Consider the following 18,971-nt stretch of genomic DNA (forward strand, 5'->3'; position numbering starts at 1 on the left):
GAAAGCTGCTGCTGATTTTATTTGAGTGGGGCCGCCGGGCATTTGGGGTTCTCAGGACCTTGCGCAGGCTGTAACTGCGCTAACGGGGTGCAGGCTTGAAACCCAGCAATAAAACACACCGCCCCTCCTTATCGAGGAACTAAAATGAATGGAAAGCTGGCAGCCTGGGACTCAACTAAGGGGGTATCCCGAACCCCTTAATCTAAAGGGCTTTGTACGTATAGAGTATGGAGTTGAATGTACTCTTTTTCCACCAGGAGCGCTCATTTAAGCGGCGATATAGAATTTCCCTTCCCTTGCTTCTCTAACAGAAAAGGAAACATTTCTGTATACACTCGTAGTGTTCCCCTGGAATAATACTAATATTTGCTTTTGTCATAATACAGTGCAAAAATTACAACGAAGCAATATGTTGGGCGGATGGATGCTGTGTGACAGCTTCTTCCAAATTTGCTGCATGGGGGAATTTTCCAAAAGGCTCCTAGTTGATTGACTGAAACGTGAGTTTTCACAGTGAATTGAAAAATCAGTATTTGCTTAGCTGGAAGGGGAAAATAAAACAATTTCACTGGAAAACAGCTTGTTGACATGTTTTTTTCTACAACTTTAGGTAAATAATGATGGGAGTCTCAGAAAACATTTAAATATTACACATTTTTTACTCTTTCAAAACGCTCTCAAAAATAAGAATCTCAACCATTCTCTTAGAATCCCCTCTGTAATATATTTCTAAAATTACATTCCTAAAAATGTAACATTTCTAAAATAATTATTTCTGTTTTCAGTGACCATTTTAATGAAAATAAAAAGCAGAGAATGTATTTTTCTAGAGGTGGATCACATTAGTTGGTACTAATGGCACAGGAAATGAGAACAATTTTGAGGGAGACTAACATACATGTAAATGTATGTATGATACAGATTGTCCGGGTTTTCAACATTGGAATTTAAATAATTAAACATCCCTTTCTCCCAGTAGATTTGAGATGATTTCACTTTTGAAATATAATTACTTTGGGGGACCAGATTCCTTCGTTTTTTCACTACATCCTTCCTCTGTGTGAATGTTTCCATGGGATTCTGTGGCTGAAATATGACTATTTCACTAACTTGGTAAATCAATTTACAACTCACAAGTAACAAACTGAGAAAGAATTTAAATTAATCTTTTTAAAAGTTAGGGATGCTTAGTAAGCATTTTGCTCATATAAATTTTACATTAGCACTGCTATAGCAAAAGTAATAAAGTTATAACACATAGAAGCCAAGCTTTTTTTTTTTTTTTTTTTTAGAGAGAGTCATATAGAGTCATTTAATAACAGCACAATGCACCTGTGGTAAACGCTGTAGAACCGAGGGTATCATTTAAGATTTCATTGGAATGTTTTATATGTTTGACATTTACAATATGGAAAACAGCTTTTAAATATTTTTGAATCAGCAAAAAAAAATGTCTTGATTATTTGGGTTAATAGAGATACATGGATAAAATGTCATATATATGCGTATATGAATATGCATATAAAAAATATAATTTGGAATCTAACATACCGTGAACGTCTCTAGATGGATTCATTCCGTGAACACATTCTGAAAGAGTAGAAAATAGGAAAATAAAAATAATTGTGTGAATATATTGACAGCAAACACCAAATTTACTGAAGTTGATTAATTGTAATGGAACCAATGCCAGTGTGGAAACTAAATCCCCTCTCTCATTTTCTGGGGAGCTTGTTGCCTCTCACACTTTTTACCACTGGAGATTTTTGTAGCATATTGTCCAGCTTTGGGTCAAAAATAACTTAAAACAGTAAATCATCATATAAAAAATGAACTGTTACATGTGCATGGTTTTTATGTACCTTCTACCAGTGTCTCCCATCGCTAGCTAATACTAAGGTCTTTATCATTCATAGAATCACCTCTTTTAAGCTCTGTATGGGATGCAAATGTGATTTATTTCATGAATGTTAAAAATACATTTGGATAATGTAGGGATGGATCACAATTCAAAGTGAAAACCAAACCCAAAGGGGAAAGGTGGGGGGGTATAAATTAGGAGTTTGGGATTAACATATACACACTATAAGATACAAAATAGATAATCAATAGGGACCTACTGTATAGCGTATGGAACTCTAGTCAATATTCTGTAATAACCAATATGGGAAAAGAATCTGAAAAAGAATGGATATATGCGAATGTGTAACTGAATCACTTTGCTGTACACCTGAAACTAACACAACATTGTAAATCAACTATACACCAATGTAGAATAAAAATTAAAGTAAAAAAAATAATTGTCGATAGGTAAGGAAAAACGAACAACAACAAAAGCTCCCAAACCCTAACTTAATACAAAAACATTAAAAAATCTGGGACATACTAGAAGATAAATGCAAAAAAGTAAAAATATGAATAGTTTTCAAAGTGATAAAAACAACAGTTTGGAACATATCTTCTAAAAGAAACTAATAGACAAACATTATAATCATTTACTTCCAATGATGAGATATTTTAGAAATATTTTCTTCCCACTTGATTTCCTTTCTTTCCCTTTGCTAGGAGGGCAGATTGCTTATACTGAAAGCTTTCATTCTTAAAGTGACAGATGATATAAATTGTTAAAATAATTGTCATGATAATTTCCACATATGGATCACTTACTATATACTCCTGCATGTACAGTTACAGGTAAAGTCACAGGTAAATCCATTAAGTAAAGCCATATGAAGCTATTTCTCTTTCCCTTGAATATCTATGTATAATGTTCTGAATTTGAAATGATTTCATCAGCCTTGTTATGGATAATGGTCAGAACTGAATGATTAACATGGAGGAAACAGCATTTTTTCAAAGCCTTAAGATCTGAACATTTCAAATACTGCAGACCTAGAGCTTTCAACTCCACTGCACAATATTAGTATAATATTGCTTAAATAAAACCTTTAAGAAAGGAGGTAATTATTTCAGATTTCCAGATGCTGTTTAAATAGGCAGGAGAACAAGATTTTCAGCTCCTTAGTTTTATGGTTTTGCTAAGCAAAAAGGGCAACTTAAATAATAAGGGGTTCTGAAGGACTGCCCTGTGCTGAAAAATGAAAGGAATTAAGTATGTATAGTCTCAAAGGAGGCTTCCCTGGTGGCTCAGTGTTAAAGAATCCACCTGCCAATGCAGGAGACGTGGGTTCGATCCCTGGGTTAGGAAGATCCCCTGGAGAAGGAAATTGTAACCCACTAAAGTAGTCTTGCCTGGGAAATCCTGTGGACAGAAGGGCCTGACAGCTAGGTCCATAGGGTTGCAAAGAGTTGGACACGACTTAGCAACTAAACAAAATAAAATTCTCAAAAGAGCCTTCTTAAAGACACATACACACAGAATTGTGTTTTACAAGTACATAAAATGACTACATAAATTTTTTTTAAAAACAGAGCAGAGAAAGTGTTATTTGCACTAATAGTGAATGCTAAGGCAGAAAATAACAAATACACCCTGAAGTTAGCAAATTTAGTTTTAATAGGCATGGGGGTCAGGGGAAATTCACAGCAGTAAGATTGAGCAGACAGCTGAGTTTATGCTAAAGAGACTTAACAGAATTAACCACCCTGGAAATTCTCTCCTGAGACCCTGAGAAGCCTTTCCATGTCTGAGACTGAGAAATAGGAGAAGCAGAGTGGAAAGGCAAGTGTTTTGTCTACACACCTAATATTTCAGTGATTCTGAGAGAAGAGCCAAGATTTTTTTTTGGCAGAAGATTTTTTTGATTGGCAGAAGTGAGAGGATTTTGAAAGGTGTGCAGTGGTCTGTTGAGAGCTTTTTTTGTTTGTCCTGTGTCAGTAGCTTCAAGGAGACAGCATGCATCATTAAGTTGGGGGGTAAGAGGGGAGAGAGAGGAGGCGAGTGTCTATACCTGAAGTCACACCTGTAGGAATTTGAAATTATTTGCCCAAGGAGTTGTTAATGATGCTAGAACCTGAACTGTAAGAGAAGACAGGTCCTGGGTATTCACAACAGTGAGAGCTGACTTTGGCCAGTGTTCGCTTTCAGTCTCGCCATGGCTGCTGTATGCCAGGCCACGGCCAAAAAGCTTACCTTGCCCGATTTATTCCTTGCAACACCACCATTCCCACTCCCATTTTAAAGACTAGAAACCTTACACTTGGAGAGTTTAGGAAATCTGCCTAAAGTTACTTCGCTCTTGATCTCTGTGGACACGCGCACATTCTCATCCCCACATCTGGGTCTACATACGTGATGAGCTATGTTTCTTTTTGACCACAACTATGTATTTTTATCAGTGTCCTTTTTAGCCTTCTGAATGATTAAACTCTGATCTCATCTTTGACTTTTATCCTCCCTTGTCTCAAGGTCTCTATCAGAAAATAGCCCTGAAATTCTTTGCTGAGCAGAATCACCAAGTATTTAGGATTCATATTCCGAGGTTATTTCCGGCCATCTACAAAGTTTGAGAGCGGGTCAAGGTCTCTTTGGCCAAGAAGTGGAAGCTGTGGAGTATCAAGCAGCTGATGAACACGTGTGTAAAGTCCAGGAAGCTGAAGGAAGGACGCACAGGGATTGACACCAGCTGGTGGGCTTTGAAAAGACCTGATTCTTGGTTAGAGATGATATTGATTTGACTCTTGGAGGTCATGTAGATTTTCACCAGGTGGTCAGTAAAGCTTGGGGGTGCCTGGGGGGTTGGGAGAGAAGCCTTTCCAAGCAGAAGGATGAGCATGAGAGAGGCACGGATGAAGTTATGACACAGACTCACAGAATAGTTGGGGCGTAAGTTGGGGATCAGGTTGGGGTGTGGCAGTTCGTAGGTGACACAGTGCTGGCAGACACAAACACAGACAGGTCAGAGGCAGCTTACACAAGCTAAAGCAACCTGAACTTCAGTGTGAAGGCAGCGGGTTCTCTCAGAGCCTGGAAATCTGGGAAATAACACAATGGAGACATATTTTAGGAGAATAAATCTATCAGAGGTGGATAGGTGAATTAGAGTAAAGAAGGAGCAGATGAGCTATAACCTTGCCAAGCAAGACTCATGAGCATTTAGGTGAAAAAAATGGGGACACAAAAGGAGGGACTGAAGTGAGGGAGAGGGAGGGATCTTCCCTCATTTCCCGCCCACGTGCCATTAGGAGCAGTCAGGACCAATGATGATGGGTTGGAGGTGGACATCAGCAATCAGCTTGGAATGGACAGGACAAGATGCTGGTAGAATAAACAGGAGGAACCAGTGTTGTATAAGCTGCAAAGTTGGTGATAATTTGCTAGTTTGGCCGCAATAGGAAAGTAGCACACCAAGCACGCCTTCCCCTCCTCTTATTGTTTTGGGGAGACACCGCCTGCGTCCTTATGAGTCTCTGTTTCTGGGGTTCAGGGGCAGGAAGCCACATACCTAAGTCCCTGTTCTCCAAAAGTCCTGTCTGTGATAAGGCTGATAGTTTGACCTCTGTCTGCTCCGCTTGTTTGCTTGCCTCACAGTTGGTTCTGGATCACGGGAGGACAAGGGTGTCTTGTATTGGCCTCCGTCAAGCCAACCCAGTAACTGTCTCATTCTCTTCTGATTTCATCCTCAGCCCCACACAAACACATAACCACTAGGGTCTGAACACTTTGCCAGGGAGATTCCCTCCTCTTCAAATCCTAGACAGCCCTGTGTAAGCAATGTGCACCCCAAGCCTCTGGGGACCAGGTCAAGTGCAGATCCTGATTCAATAGGTTTGGGGGTGGGGTGGTGACTGAGGTCCTGTATTCCCAGCAGGCTCTCTGTGATGCCGCTGCTCCTGGTTCAAGGACCCCACTCAGAGCTGGCAAGGCCAGCTGCTCAGTATCCAGCAAAAACGGTGCCCAGCACCCACTAGACTGCAGTGTCGAAAAGGTGTTTGTAAACAAATTGCAAATCGACATGAAATCTCTCTCGGATTGGACTTTTGAAATGAATGTGATGGACTGAATGTCTGTGTCCACCCTGCCTCCAAACTCATATGTTGAAGCCCTAAACCCTAATGTGATGGTCTTAACAGGTGAGGCCTTTAGGAGGTCATCGGGTTTAAACGAGGTCATGTGGGTGGGGTGCTCACGATGGACTTAATGCCCTTGTAAGCAGAGACTGGAGCCTTTCTCTCTCCCTCTCCCTGTCATATAAGCACACAGCAAGAAGGCAGCCAAGTATTAATACAAGCCAGGAAGAAAGTTCTCACCAGAATCCAACCATGCTGGCATTCTGATCACGGACCTCCAGCTGCCAGAACTGTAAGAAATAATTTTCTGTCATGTAAGCCGCCCAGTCGACAGTATTTTGTTACAGCAGCTGGAGTTGCCCAAGGCAATCATAATTATTGAAGCTCCCTTTGATCAGGGCATCAAACCTCACACTGAAGTCTTTACGTGCATTATTCCATTTAGCTTTCTAGCAGTAAACAATCCACCACTATTCGCTTCATTTTACAGATGAAGAAACTGAGATGCAGTTATTGGCCAGTTTGCCCCTAGATTGTCAGTCATAGCCAGCCAATTCAACCACCTTGCAAGATTCACATCATGATGTCGTTGTCACTCAAACTTCTTTACTAGCTCTTGACAATTTGCCTTTACACTCTGTGGACAATTTGCCTTTACACTCTGTGGGCATCTCTCTTATTCTAGAGCAGCACTGTCCACTAGAAATGTAATATGAGCCATATATGTAATGTAACATGTTCTAATAACCACATGAAGAAAGTAAAGAGAAATGGGTGAAATTAATTTTAATAATAAATTTAACTTAGTATAGCCCAAACAATTTCAACATGTAATCAATATTAATGTCGTTCATGTTTTACATTATTTTTCTTTTAGTAAGTTTTCAAATTCCTCTATGTATTTTGCATTCACAGTGTATCTCAGTCCAGTCTAGCTGTGTTTAAAGCCCTCAAATGTCACAAGGCTAGTGGCTACTGTGTTAGACTGTGCAGTTCAAGGGTGACCACTCAAAACACAATTCCCTCTGAAGAGCAGTTTTGCTGCTATTCAGCTTGTGCTCAAGCGAGCCCTGTTTATAACCTGCTATTAGCAAAGGCCATTAAGTAATGCATCTTTCTGGACTCGTATTTTCCCTCTGAGCTGTCCTGAAGTGAAGTTCAGGATTTTATTACAGCATCACTTGATTGGCTGTATCATAAGGACACACACATACACGGTGAAAACTACTAAGCTGCGAAGGTTAAGGGCCGCTGTCATCGCCACTAATGCATTTTCACAGCCATGGATGAGCTACAGGTCTACCTCACACGCATTGCTCGTTTCCACTTAAAGTTTAGCAGCCACTGATGGCACAGCCTATACAATATGCTTTGGCTTCTTCGACTCTGAAAGAGTACTACTAAAGAATCTCTTGACCCTTTCTTTTCCAACACCCTTGTATTCTATGAAATTCGTACAGGCAACATGTATTAGAACAAGAGGTTTTATGTTTACCAGCCCATGACTTCAAAACAGAACTGCAAAGTGATTGAGGGATATTCTCAAATAGTGGCTGAGTGCTGAAGAATCAATGCTTTCAAAATGTAGTGCTGGAGAAGACTCTTGAGAGTCCCTTGGACTGCAAGGAGATCAAACCAGTCAATCCTAAAGGAAATCAACCCTGAATATTCATTGGAAGGACTGACGCTGAAGCTGAAGCTCCAATGTTTTGGCCACATGATGGGAAGAGCTGACTCATTGGAAAAGACCCTGATGCTGGGAAAGATTGAAGGCAAAAGGAGAAGGGAGCCGCAAAGAATGAGATGGTTAGATGGCATCACCAACTCAATGGACATGAGTTTGAGCAAACTCTGGGAGATAGTGGAGGACAGGGAAGCTTGGCGTGCTACAGTCCGTGGGGTCGCAAAGAGTTAGACATGACTTTGTGACTGAACAACAGCAAATAAACAGGTTTATTTTGAAATACTGCATATAGATTTTAAAACAAAACAAAACCACCCAAGATATCAATTTGGAAGCCATCTTCCAGTTTAAATAATGAGCTCCCATCAGTGGTGAGTAAGTTCCTGGCCTCAGTTATGTTTTTCTTCTAGTTCTCAGAAGCAACAACAAAGAAGAAATATGGAGCCAGGTTTGTAACAGAAAATACAGGTCTTGCCTCGTTGCTTTGGTTCCTTGGGGGCTGTTGGAATCTTTGAAGGTCTAAGCATCTCTTAAGAGCCAGCACCCCTGGTTTCCACCCCGTGGTGTTGCGGGTTGGACGGGACCTCAGTCTCCCACACTCTCTTTGCTCTTGCTGTTCAGTCACTCAGTCGTGTTCCACTCTTTGTTGACCCTGCGGACTGCTGCACGCCAGGCTTCCCTGTCCTTCACTATCATTTTCTTTGGCTCTTTTAATGAAAGGCTGAGAAACCAGTTGTGACACATAAAATTAGTTTTCGGAGTGATTTCCCCCATCCAAGCACTATGGAAAGTACCCAAGTGTCTAGGAGCTTCTCAAAGTCCGCTGCTCTTGAGAAACACACTTGAGTGTACACACTTTTCTATGGCTTCGAGTCCCCTAACTGGGAAATGTTACAGCAGCCAAGTTTTCTAGCAGATCACAGAAGTAGCTTCTATTAAAAAATACATTGCTTCTAGAGTCTGCTTTAGACATTTTAATTAATATATTTAAAACCATTTCTGCCACTATGAATTAGAAACAAAATACAAATTTTCTACAAATTTATGGTTACTAGGGGAAGGGGTAGGGGAAGGAATAAATTGGAGATTGGGATTGATATATACACATTACTAAATATTAAATAACTTGTTGTATCGCACAGGAAACTCTACTCAATACTCTGTAATGACCTATACTGGAAAAGAATCTAAAAAAAGAGTGGATTTTTAAAAAATACCTGATTCAGTTTTCTGTATACCTGAAACTAACACATTATAAATCAACTATACTCCAATAAAAGTAAAATAAAAACAAAAAAAGAACCCCCAAAGAAACTAAAAAGAAACAAAGCACAAGTTTCCCAAGTTGAGGAAAGAAAAATAAATGAGAAGGTCTGAATGAATATTTAGGAATTTCAGTTATCATTTCCTAGGGTTCCTTCAACAGGGAACTCTCCTCCCCAAAGCAAGCACTTCATTTTATTCTTTGTGTTTATAATTTATCTTTACTCTCTCACTGGGGCAGATATGACAAGGGAAGGTCTACTCTTTTCCTTCTGCATCATCTATGTTTAAAAATAGCTAGGTGAGTCAGTTTGGTTCTTGAACTGCTCGACACAGGGAGGAGGGTTGGGGGTTAACTGTAGGTCTGTTTGATTAGTCCCTTTGTGCTGGCCTCAGTTTCCTCCTCTGAAAAATGAGAGCCGTGGACAAGCTTTTCCAGTTTTGTATTTAAGTGCCACTTGGAACTGTGAGGAATTGACCGGGTCTGATACTGAATGAGGTCAGCATATGGCTGGAGTGAACTTGGATGTTGAGTGGGGAGGGGAAAGAAAAGAAAAAGGAAAACACAGGATCAACTCAAGACAAGACATTTTAAGAATGTTACCAGTTTACATAGGGTTCCTCCAACTGCACATATGTCTTTTCTATTCATGCAAGCAGGCCTGAGAAGCTGTGATTTAAATACACACACAAATAACTTTGAGATTCTGCATTTTCTGGAAAATAACAGAAATACATTGCTGTTCTGTACTATATTTTACATAGGGCTGAGATCAGAGAGGCACTAGCAGTAAAGAACCCTCCTGCCAATTCAGGAGACACAAGAGACTAGAATTCAATCCCTGGTTTGGGAAGATCCCCTGGAAGAGGGCATGGCAACCCAGGACTCTTGCCTGGAGAATCCCATGGACAGAGGAGCCTGGTAGGCTACAGTCGATGGGGGTCTCAAAGAATTGGATAAATTAAAAGACGCTTACTCCTTGGAAGCAAAGTTATGACCAACCTAGATAGCATATTCAAAAGCAGAGACATTACTTTGCCAACAAAGGTCCATCTAGTCAAGGCTATGGCTTTTCCAGTGGTCATGTATGGATGTGAGAGTTGGACTGTGAAGAAAGCTGAGCGCTGAAGAATTGATGCTTTTCAACTGTGGTGTTGGAGAAGACTCTTGAGAGTCCCTTGGACTGCAAGGAGATCCAACCAGTCCATTCTGAAGGAGATCAGCCCTGGGATTTCTTTGGAAGGAATGATGCTATAGCTGAAACTGCAGTACTTTGGCCACCTCATGCGAAGAGTTGACTCATTGGAAAAGACTCTGATGCTGGGAGGGATTGGGGGGCAGGAGGAGAAGGAGACAACAGAGGATGAGATGGCTGGATGGCATCGCTGACTCGATGGATGTGAGTCTGAGCGAACTCTGGGAGTTCGTGATGGACAGGGAGGCCTGGCATGCTGCGATTCATGGGGTCGCAAAGAGCGACTGAACTGAACTGAACTGAACTGAACTGAAAGCAATGCAGCATGAGATTAGAGAGAAGTAGATATTTACTTGTAAATATTACCTATAATTTATTACCACAATTATTTAAAAATATTAAAATTCATCCTTTTTACTAATTCTGTTTCTCTATGTCAACCCAACTAGTGAGGTTTCACTCTATAAAACATGATATGCATATATAACATACTTTAATTCGTTTAGAATAAATAACTACAAAGTTACTCATCATTATTATTACAACTGTGCATCAAATTGGAGCTTTTTTCCAATTGAAATAAAAATTTTTCTATCTGTTATCCCATGTAGACTGCAGAGAAATTTCTCCAAATACAGCAGAACTTTCTAAGAAGAGAATGTAAAGGCCTGAAATAAACCGTGGGTGCTGACTCCCAATCTATCCTGAACATGGAAATCTACCTAAGAATCGAGAGTAAGCAGTGATATTTAAAATGGATAACCAACAAGGACCTACTGTTTAGTACGGGAAATTCTGCCTAATGCTGTGTGCCAGTCTGGATGGGAGGGGAGTTGGGGGAGAAAGGATACACGTATATGTATGGCTGAGTCCCTTCACTGGTCACCTGAAACTATCACAGCATTGTTTGTTAATCAACTATACCCCAATACAAAAGTTTTTTTTTCTAAGTTTAAGAATTTTTTTCCTTCTTTATAAAGTTTTTTTTTTTTTTTTAATTGAAGTATAGTTGATTTTTGAGGCTTCCCTGATAGCTCAGTTGGTAAAGAATTGCCTGCAATTTGATCCCTGGGTTGGGAAGATCCCCTGGAGAAGGGAAAGGCTACCCCGTATTCTGAAGAATTCCATGGACTGTACAGTCCAAAGAGTGTCGCAAAGAGTCGGACACGACTGAGAGACTTTCACTTCACTTTCACTTCATAGTTGATTTATTCTATTAATTCCAGGTGTATTAAGTTGTTTTTAATTATGTTTTCCCAATGAAATATCATTTTATAATTAAAAATAAATAATATTCTTTATAAAAAGAGTGAAGGAATTGCTGAGATAGCTGTGATAGATTCATTTTATTGATCAATTAAATTCTAAATTGCCAAATGTTGATTTTAGACTGTTTTTCCAGGAACTCAAAATGAATCTTTTTGTATTAATCCTTCAGATTTGAAAAACAGAATTTTGAATAGAATAAGGGATTAAAAAACTATCATTATCCTACTTGCTGTGAGGTCATGGAATTATATGCCACAAAAAAACTTGAAAATTTCATGTTGTAGTACGAAATAAAAAAGACCTAAAAGAATCAGCAACAATGAAAGCAATCATTCTACGAAACTACATTTTCTAAGTTTCATAAAAATCTTAAGATCTGCATTGTAATGTTTACATTTTTTAGATTACGGTAATACTATTAAATAATATTATGTAATCGATGTTCTAGTAATAATCACATTTCTATGGATAATGCTCCAATGATTGAAGTAAGATAATAACAATTCTGTTAACAACTGATAAGGACATATTGTATGACACATGGAACACAGTCAGTATTTTATAATAACTATAAATGGAATATAACCTTTTAAAAATTGTAAATAACTGGATTGTACACCTGTAACATATATATTGTACAGCAAGTGTATGTCAATTAAAAATTTGTTTTAATTAAAGAAAACAATTTTGGGGAAGATTTTTTAGGAAACATATTGTCTATTTCTCAATCAAACAATGGTCAAGTCAGATTTAAACTTAAGGATAGGATTGTCTTGGACTTCCTTAGAAAAATGCTATGCACGCACGCTCAGTCATGTCCAGCTCTTTGTGACTCCATGGACCGTAGCCCACCAGGCTCCTCTGTCCATGGGATTTCCCAGGCAAGATTCCTGGAGTGGGTTGCCATTTCCTATTCCAGGGGATCGTCTCAACCAGGGATTGAACCCAAGACTTTTGCGCCCCTTGGGTTCCCTGCACTGACAGGCAGATTCTTTACCACTGAGCTACCTGGGAAGCCTGAAAAATGCTATAATTTAAACCTGCTCACAAAAATGAAACAAATTTTGCTATCTTTTTTAAAATAATAATGGTGCTAATTCTAGAGAGTTCACCTCTTCTTAAAAGGTAGAGTGGAAGAATAAAATAATCTTTAATGAAATTACAGCTGAAAAATAGCTATTATCTGTTAGCTAATTGCCAATTTGTACTTCTATGTTCAATGAAAGCAATCTACAGAGATCATCCAAAACTTATTAGAACTGATTAAATACATAAACTCCAAGACTTTTTTGTCATGTATTTTTGCAGAATTGGTAGTTTTGTTTTTGTTTTTTTTAATAGCAAGAGCAAAGGAACAGATGACAGTCCAAATATGACAACAAATAAACCCCCGAATGAACTCAGGTTCTTTTCTAGTTGAACTACTGATTTGGAAGTTCACTAATGTTTCACAACTACAAAACAAGTAATTCTTATTTCTCCTGACACGTTAACAATGCCAATTCCATGAATATACTCAGCCTAAGGGGAATTTCACAAGAATTATTGGGAAATAAAGTACTCCAGGGTAAGTTTTGAAAAGGGGCATGTAGTAAGTATTTATATAAAAGTGGATTTGAATAATTTTTTAAAAGCATTCAATTATAAGACGTTCTTTAATTGTCAAGTTCTCCATTTAGGAAGCATCTCACTTTTTTTTTTTTTTTTTTTTGAGGAAAACTATCCCAGATCAAGGCTATTTCCTTACCACTTATGGAATGGGAAATATTTATTAAGCTAAGAACTCTCTTTTGCTGAAGACATGAGGTAATGACATGGACTTCTAAGGAGGAAAGAAGAACCTTTACCCGGTGTACCAGTGAAGGGTCTCCTTTGCGCCTGCAGACACCACGATGAGTTGTCACCTGCGCTGACTCCAGGTTTAGCACAGCCTGAAGGGAGAGTGTCCAGAAGCTGCCTAGTGACCTCAGTGCAGGAGACCTGAGCAGACAGACCCCTCCTCTGGATCCACACACCTTTCTAGAGATCACGATTCGATACTGGCACATTAAACAATGACATGAAGTCAGGTTTTCCCCCTCACTAACCACGCTCGCAGGAGAATTCATTTCTTTTCTTTTTGCCTCAGGCATCTGTAGGCTAGCAATTTTTATTCTGTTACTGAAATGATTTTCCCCCATCCTTCCCAATTAGAGTGGAAATGGATGAAGACATCAGGTTAACCCCTTGCTTACCAGGAATGAGACGGGAACTCACATGGAAGCTTTCTTTTCACTTTTGTATATGATTTATTTTTCTAATTATGGTAAATGATGGTTAAATTAATCATACTATCTCCCAAAGACACTCCTTTAGCAAAAATGTGATAATGCCTTAAGGTAAAGCAGGAAAAAAAAACCCAAACAAAACAAAAGACCCCAAAACAAAACCTAAACTTCTTTTATGAGAATGTTATTGTTATTTATCATCTTTATGTGTTCTAGAATTCTTATGAATAAAACTAGATATAAATTCGGATACACCCTAAGAAGTTATAGCAATAAATGCACACTTCTTCCCTGTATTACAGAGAATAGATATAGTAAAAGTGGATTTTTTTTTGTTTGTTTATCCTAAGGTTGAAATATCTGGGGCTAAACAAGAGAAGTGTGGATAAATATCTAGAAGCATCTGAGATACCTGAAACTTATTAGGTAATCTCTCCCCTTCACAAATCTAAGAATAAAAACTTCTACAGAAAAATATCTTCTCTTTGTTGATCTTTAAAATTTTGGCATGTTGAAATCCAAAGTACATAGACCTCAAATAACTCCTCAGCAGAAACCTATGAAACAAAAGTCTTTTCTCTGCTGAATGTCTGTTTGTTTCACTTTCAACAGAAGATAAAGGAGCATTTCTGATGTGTGTTATAAATCAGCAATCCCTCAAAAAGCGAACTCCCCATGGGACAAATTTTTGGATCTTTAAAAGCAAATATAATTTTTTTTATTTTTTTAAGGAAAACTAATATATAAGTGTTTATATTGACTTAGTAGGTCAAATAAATAATTGATCATATCGGGAACAACCTGCAGTAGCTCAGAACACACAATGACATTGGATTTTGGCTATGCTAGGTTTTAACAGGTTTGGGGGATTCATTTACCTGAAGACTAGAGACTAGGTGACTTGACCTCTGGGGATCCCTCGTGTTACTTGTCTCTGAGAACAGAGAAAGCTGTAGAATTGATTCATCAAATCTGAAAGCTTTCTTTACGCTAGTGGACGAATAAGAATGATCGGTAATGTTCATTCAGAGCTGGAGCTGCTCTGAGGCCCAGGCAATGGGACAAGGGCTACCCAGGCCTTGTTGCTGTTGTTCAGTCGCTAAGTTATATCTGACTCTGTGTGACCCTGTGGACTACTGCAGGACACCAGGCTTCCCTCTCCCTCACTTTCTCCTAGAGTTTGCTCAAACTCATATCCTTCGGGGCTTCCCAGGTGGCGTTAGTGGTAAAGAACCCTCCTGACAACGCAGGAGACATAAGAGATGCAGGTTCAATCCTTGGGTCTGGAAGGTCCCCTGGAGGAGGGGATGGCAACCCACTCCAGTATTCTTGCCTGGAGAATCCCCATGGACAGAGGAGCCTGGTGGGCTACAGCCCATAGGGTCGTAAAGAGTTGGACACGACTGAAATGACTTAGCACGCATGCGTGTCCATTGATGCGTTATCTCATTTAATTCTCTCTGTGATCTTACTAAGTTTGGAACTCTTATCTCCTTAAGTCTAAAGAGGTTAAAGAGCGTGCTCTCAGCCTAAGCAAGAACTTGACTGGCTGAACTGAGAAATCAGTCTTTGAATTGTGTGTGTTTTTAATAACCTTTTCCTCTTCGTGTTTCTCACCGAAGAAGTTTCGTAGACAGGGACTTTCCAGAAGGACAGCCTTTGCTTCCGCCAGGCTGCCCATCCCCAGTTCAAGGGCATGTGGAAGCAGGTCCCCTCGAGGAATGTGACACCAAGAACTGAGCTGCTTCCGAAGCCCTGAACCCAGAGAGATGGATTAATATTTCAACGGCTTATTCTAGAATGGTACTTAAGGATGAGAGCCCATCTCAATTTGGGTTTGAGCCCAGGGCCTTACGGTTTAAATATAAAATGCATTAAAACCCTTTATTTAGACAGCCGGATGCCATTTTTAGGGAGCAGCCCCGGTTCTCCTTCTGACTTTGTTGGGAGTACAAAGCAAATAGGTGTCTCAGGGTTGTCATTAGTATTCATTATTTATTAGGACTTGATGGTGTACTCATAGCCTGGAGGGTCATGATCTGCCTGCAGTGGAAGGCTTGACCCTAAGGACAGTGCTTCCCTGGTGTACAGGCTTGGGGGGTGGGGGCACTCTCGACAGAGCAAGAAAATCAGAACAGGAGGAAAACTCACAGCACCACCGGGGAGGGGTCAGGAACTCAGCTGTACGTCTCTGACTTAGAAAGCAGCAGAAAGACATTGCCTTCTGAAAAGCTTCTTAACCGTGACTTCAAAATCATAGATTGTGACCCATTCGATGATTTCAAATGAAACAATAATAATAACAACCACAAAAGGCTTCCCTGGTGGCTCAGATGGTCAAGAATCTGCCTGCAAGGTGAAAAATCCTTGGGTCAGGAAGATCCCCTGGAGAAAGAAATGGCAACCCACTCCAGTATTCTTGCCTGGAGAATTTCATGGACAGAGGAGCCTGGTGGGCTACAGTCCATGGAGTCACAAAGAGTCGGACACAACTCTAATAACTACTGTTACTATTATACATATGCAAGAAAGGGAAGCAAAAGAAATAGAAGGAGATAAAGAGCACTTCACAAGTAGTCAGAACAAGTATTGTTTCCTGGCCCTTTTTTCAATTGCTAGAACCATCTCTTGAGTCATGTGGTGGTGGTTTAGTCTTCAAGTTGTGTCCAACTCTTTGCAACCCAATAGAATGTGTAGCTCCTCTGTCCATGGAATTTTTACCTGCAACCTACTTCCTATGGTCACTTGCAATTCAAAACTGTTTGAAAGCTTCTGGCCTAAAATGTCTTTTTTCCTTGATACTTATTTTGTTAAAGTGACTCAGAGGGGGAGCCTGTATGAGTCTCTGTGGGTCCCCTAACCTGGCTGTGCCTCTGTTACCACCCTGGCCAAGTCTAGAGCGTCTGCCACTGGCAGAAGGTTTATAGAGAAGATCCCTCTCAACCATCACTACTGAAGCACTTGGAAAAACCAGACATGATCATCAGAAGTCAAAGATTATTATAAAACAAATCAGAGGGAAACTGTTTTGAAGGCCACTTTTCCATGGAATGGCCTCTGATCATTTTGAGAGGTGAAGAGAGTCTGAGCAAATATTTTGTACAATCTATTCATTGAACTGTAGTGCTGGAGAAGACTCTTAAGAGTCCCTTGGACTTCAAGGAGATCCAACCAGTCAATCCTAGAGGAAATCAATCCAGCTATTCACTGGAAGGACCGAGGCTGAAGCTGAAGCTCCAATACCTTGGTCACGTGATGCAAAGAGCTGACTCATTGGAAAGGACCCTGATACTGGGAAAGATTGAGGGTAGAAGGAGAAAGGGGTGACAGAGGATGAGACAGTTGGATGGCATCATCAACACAGTGAACATGGGTTTGAGCAAACTGGGAGAGATAGTGAAGTACAGGGAAGCCTGGTGTGCTATGGTTTATGGGGTCACAAAGAGTCCAACACAACTTAGTGACTGAACAACAAAGAACAATTCATTCTATATAGAGAAAAAAGGCTCCAAACAATGAGTGGTTTTTCCCAAATCCCCTAATAGTGACCCATCTGGGACCTCTGAACCTGTGAATTAATGTCCTGTCCCCAAACCTGCTACTGTTTCAATAGCCTTGCTCTTACTCCTTTTAAAACAGGGATAGTCTTGTGAAATTTTATTTACAGAAAATTTACCGCTCACGAGAAAGTAAATTGATTTCTTCCCTTTCGAAGTGGTTTCCTGATTGCAATCACATAAACTAAACTCCAGTCCCTGGAGAAATTGAAGGGACTGAGTAATAAATCTCCAAGGTGAGATACTGAGAATCTTTGGGAAATCTCAAGAAATAATGAAATAAGATGCAAAAAAAAGGAATATGACTCAACTCCTACCTGAAATGTCAATCAGGAAGGGATTTTTAAAATTGCATTGAAAAGGCAGATGAGAGAACGTCTCTTTTCTCTCTTTGCTCGTCTAAACTGAAAGTAGTGAACCAAAAACATGTCACCCCAAAATGTCCCATTTGTCTTTCCAGCAGGGGGAAAATGTGCTATAGAACAAAAGATTTGGATGATACAGCAAGGTCGTTGCTCAATGCTATGTTGTAACACTACTTTAACTGTCACTGAGGGCCAGGATGGCAAATATTGCATCAACTCCTCGGCAAGGTGTTTCCTGGGCTTTGCAGACAGGGTTGCTCAGGGGCGGTGCAAGCTATTCTTGTGGAGGCCAGATAAAGCCTTGTGCTCTGGGCCACTATCTCTCAGTGCTGAGGCTGTAGATAACGCAGTTTCACACCCGCTGCCCAAGTCCTGCTTTCCCAATTTGTAAGTCTTTATTGCTAAAGTCTTTTGTGTGTGTTTTATCAGACACATTTTATCATCCTTCTCCAAACGCCCTTTGTCAAAGTCAGCCTTTGAACTTCTTTTGCATATACGTCGAATGTGACCAATGATGCAGTATATGTAAAGGCTTATCTTCTAATTCTAAAGAAAGAGGAACAGAGTCATTGATCTTTCTGCTATAATAGACTTTTGAGGGGCCAGTGTGTGTGTGTGTGTGTGTGTGTGTGTGTTTGCACAAGTGGGCATGGGTGCTGCAGGGACAGGAGGTATAATTTTGTTATCTATCTTTTTAGATATTATGCAACAGATTACTCAAAGCAAATCGTTTGTCTTTTGGCTTCTGAACAAATTAAACCTAAACATTCAGTTCAGTTCAGTCTCTCAGTCGTGTCGGACTCTTTGCGACCCCATGAATCGCAGCACGCCAGGCCTCCCTGACAATCACCAACTCCCAGAGTTCACCCAGACTCATGTCCATCGAGTCAGTGATGCCATCCAGCCATCTGATCCTCTGTCGTCCCCTTCTCCTCCTGCTCCCAATCCCTCCCAGCATCACAGTCTTTTCCAATGAGTCAACTCTTCACATGAGGTAGCCAAAGTACTGGAGTTTCAGCTTTAGCATCATTCCTTCCAATGAAATCCCAGGGCTGATCTCCTTCAGAATGGACTGGTTGGATCTCCTTGCAGTCCCAGGGACTCTCAAGAGTCTTCTCCAACACCACAGTTCAAAAGCATCAATTCTTTGGCGCTCAGCCTTATTCACAGTTCAACGCTCGCATCCAAACATGACCACAGGAAAAACCATAGCCTTGACTAGATGGACCTTTGTTGGCAAAGTAATGTCTCTGCTTTTGAATATGCTGTCTAGGTTGGTCATAACTTTCCTTCCAAGGAGTAAGCGTCTTTTAATTTCGTGGCTGCAGTCACCATCTGCAGTGATTTTGGAGCCCCCAAAAATAAAGTCTGACACTGTTTCTACTGTTTCCCCATCTATT

General features: G+C 40.1%; 1 protein-coding gene across 6 annotated transcripts in view; it reads right to left on the reverse strand.

Annotated features, from left to right (window-relative positions):
* RUNX1 (RUNX family transcription factor 1) overlaps positions 1–18,971 on the reverse strand; it is a 273,689-nt gene that overhangs the window by 103,270 nt on the left and 151,448 nt on the right. For 4 of the 6 annotated variants that reach the window (XM_005202080.5, XM_059884951.1, XM_005202079.5 and 1 more), the window contains exon 3: positions 1,552–1,590. The exons of 1 other annotated variant lie outside the window; for it this stretch is intronic. In XM_005202080.5, the coding sequence (XP_005202137.1) occupies positions 1,552–1,590 (39 nt within the window). Of the gene's footprint in view, positions 1–1,551; positions 1,591–6,210; positions 6,248–18,971 lie in introns of those variants that run through there. One more of the 6 variants, XM_024989857.2, reaches the window with a different exon arrangement.

This window comes from Bos taurus, chromosome 1, assembly GCF_002263795.3.
Source record: "Bos taurus isolate L1 Dominette 01449 registration number 42190680 breed Hereford chromosome 1, ARS-UCD2.0, whole genome shotgun sequence".
Lineage (NCBI taxonomy): Eukaryota > Metazoa > Chordata > Mammalia > Artiodactyla > Bovidae > Bos > Bos taurus.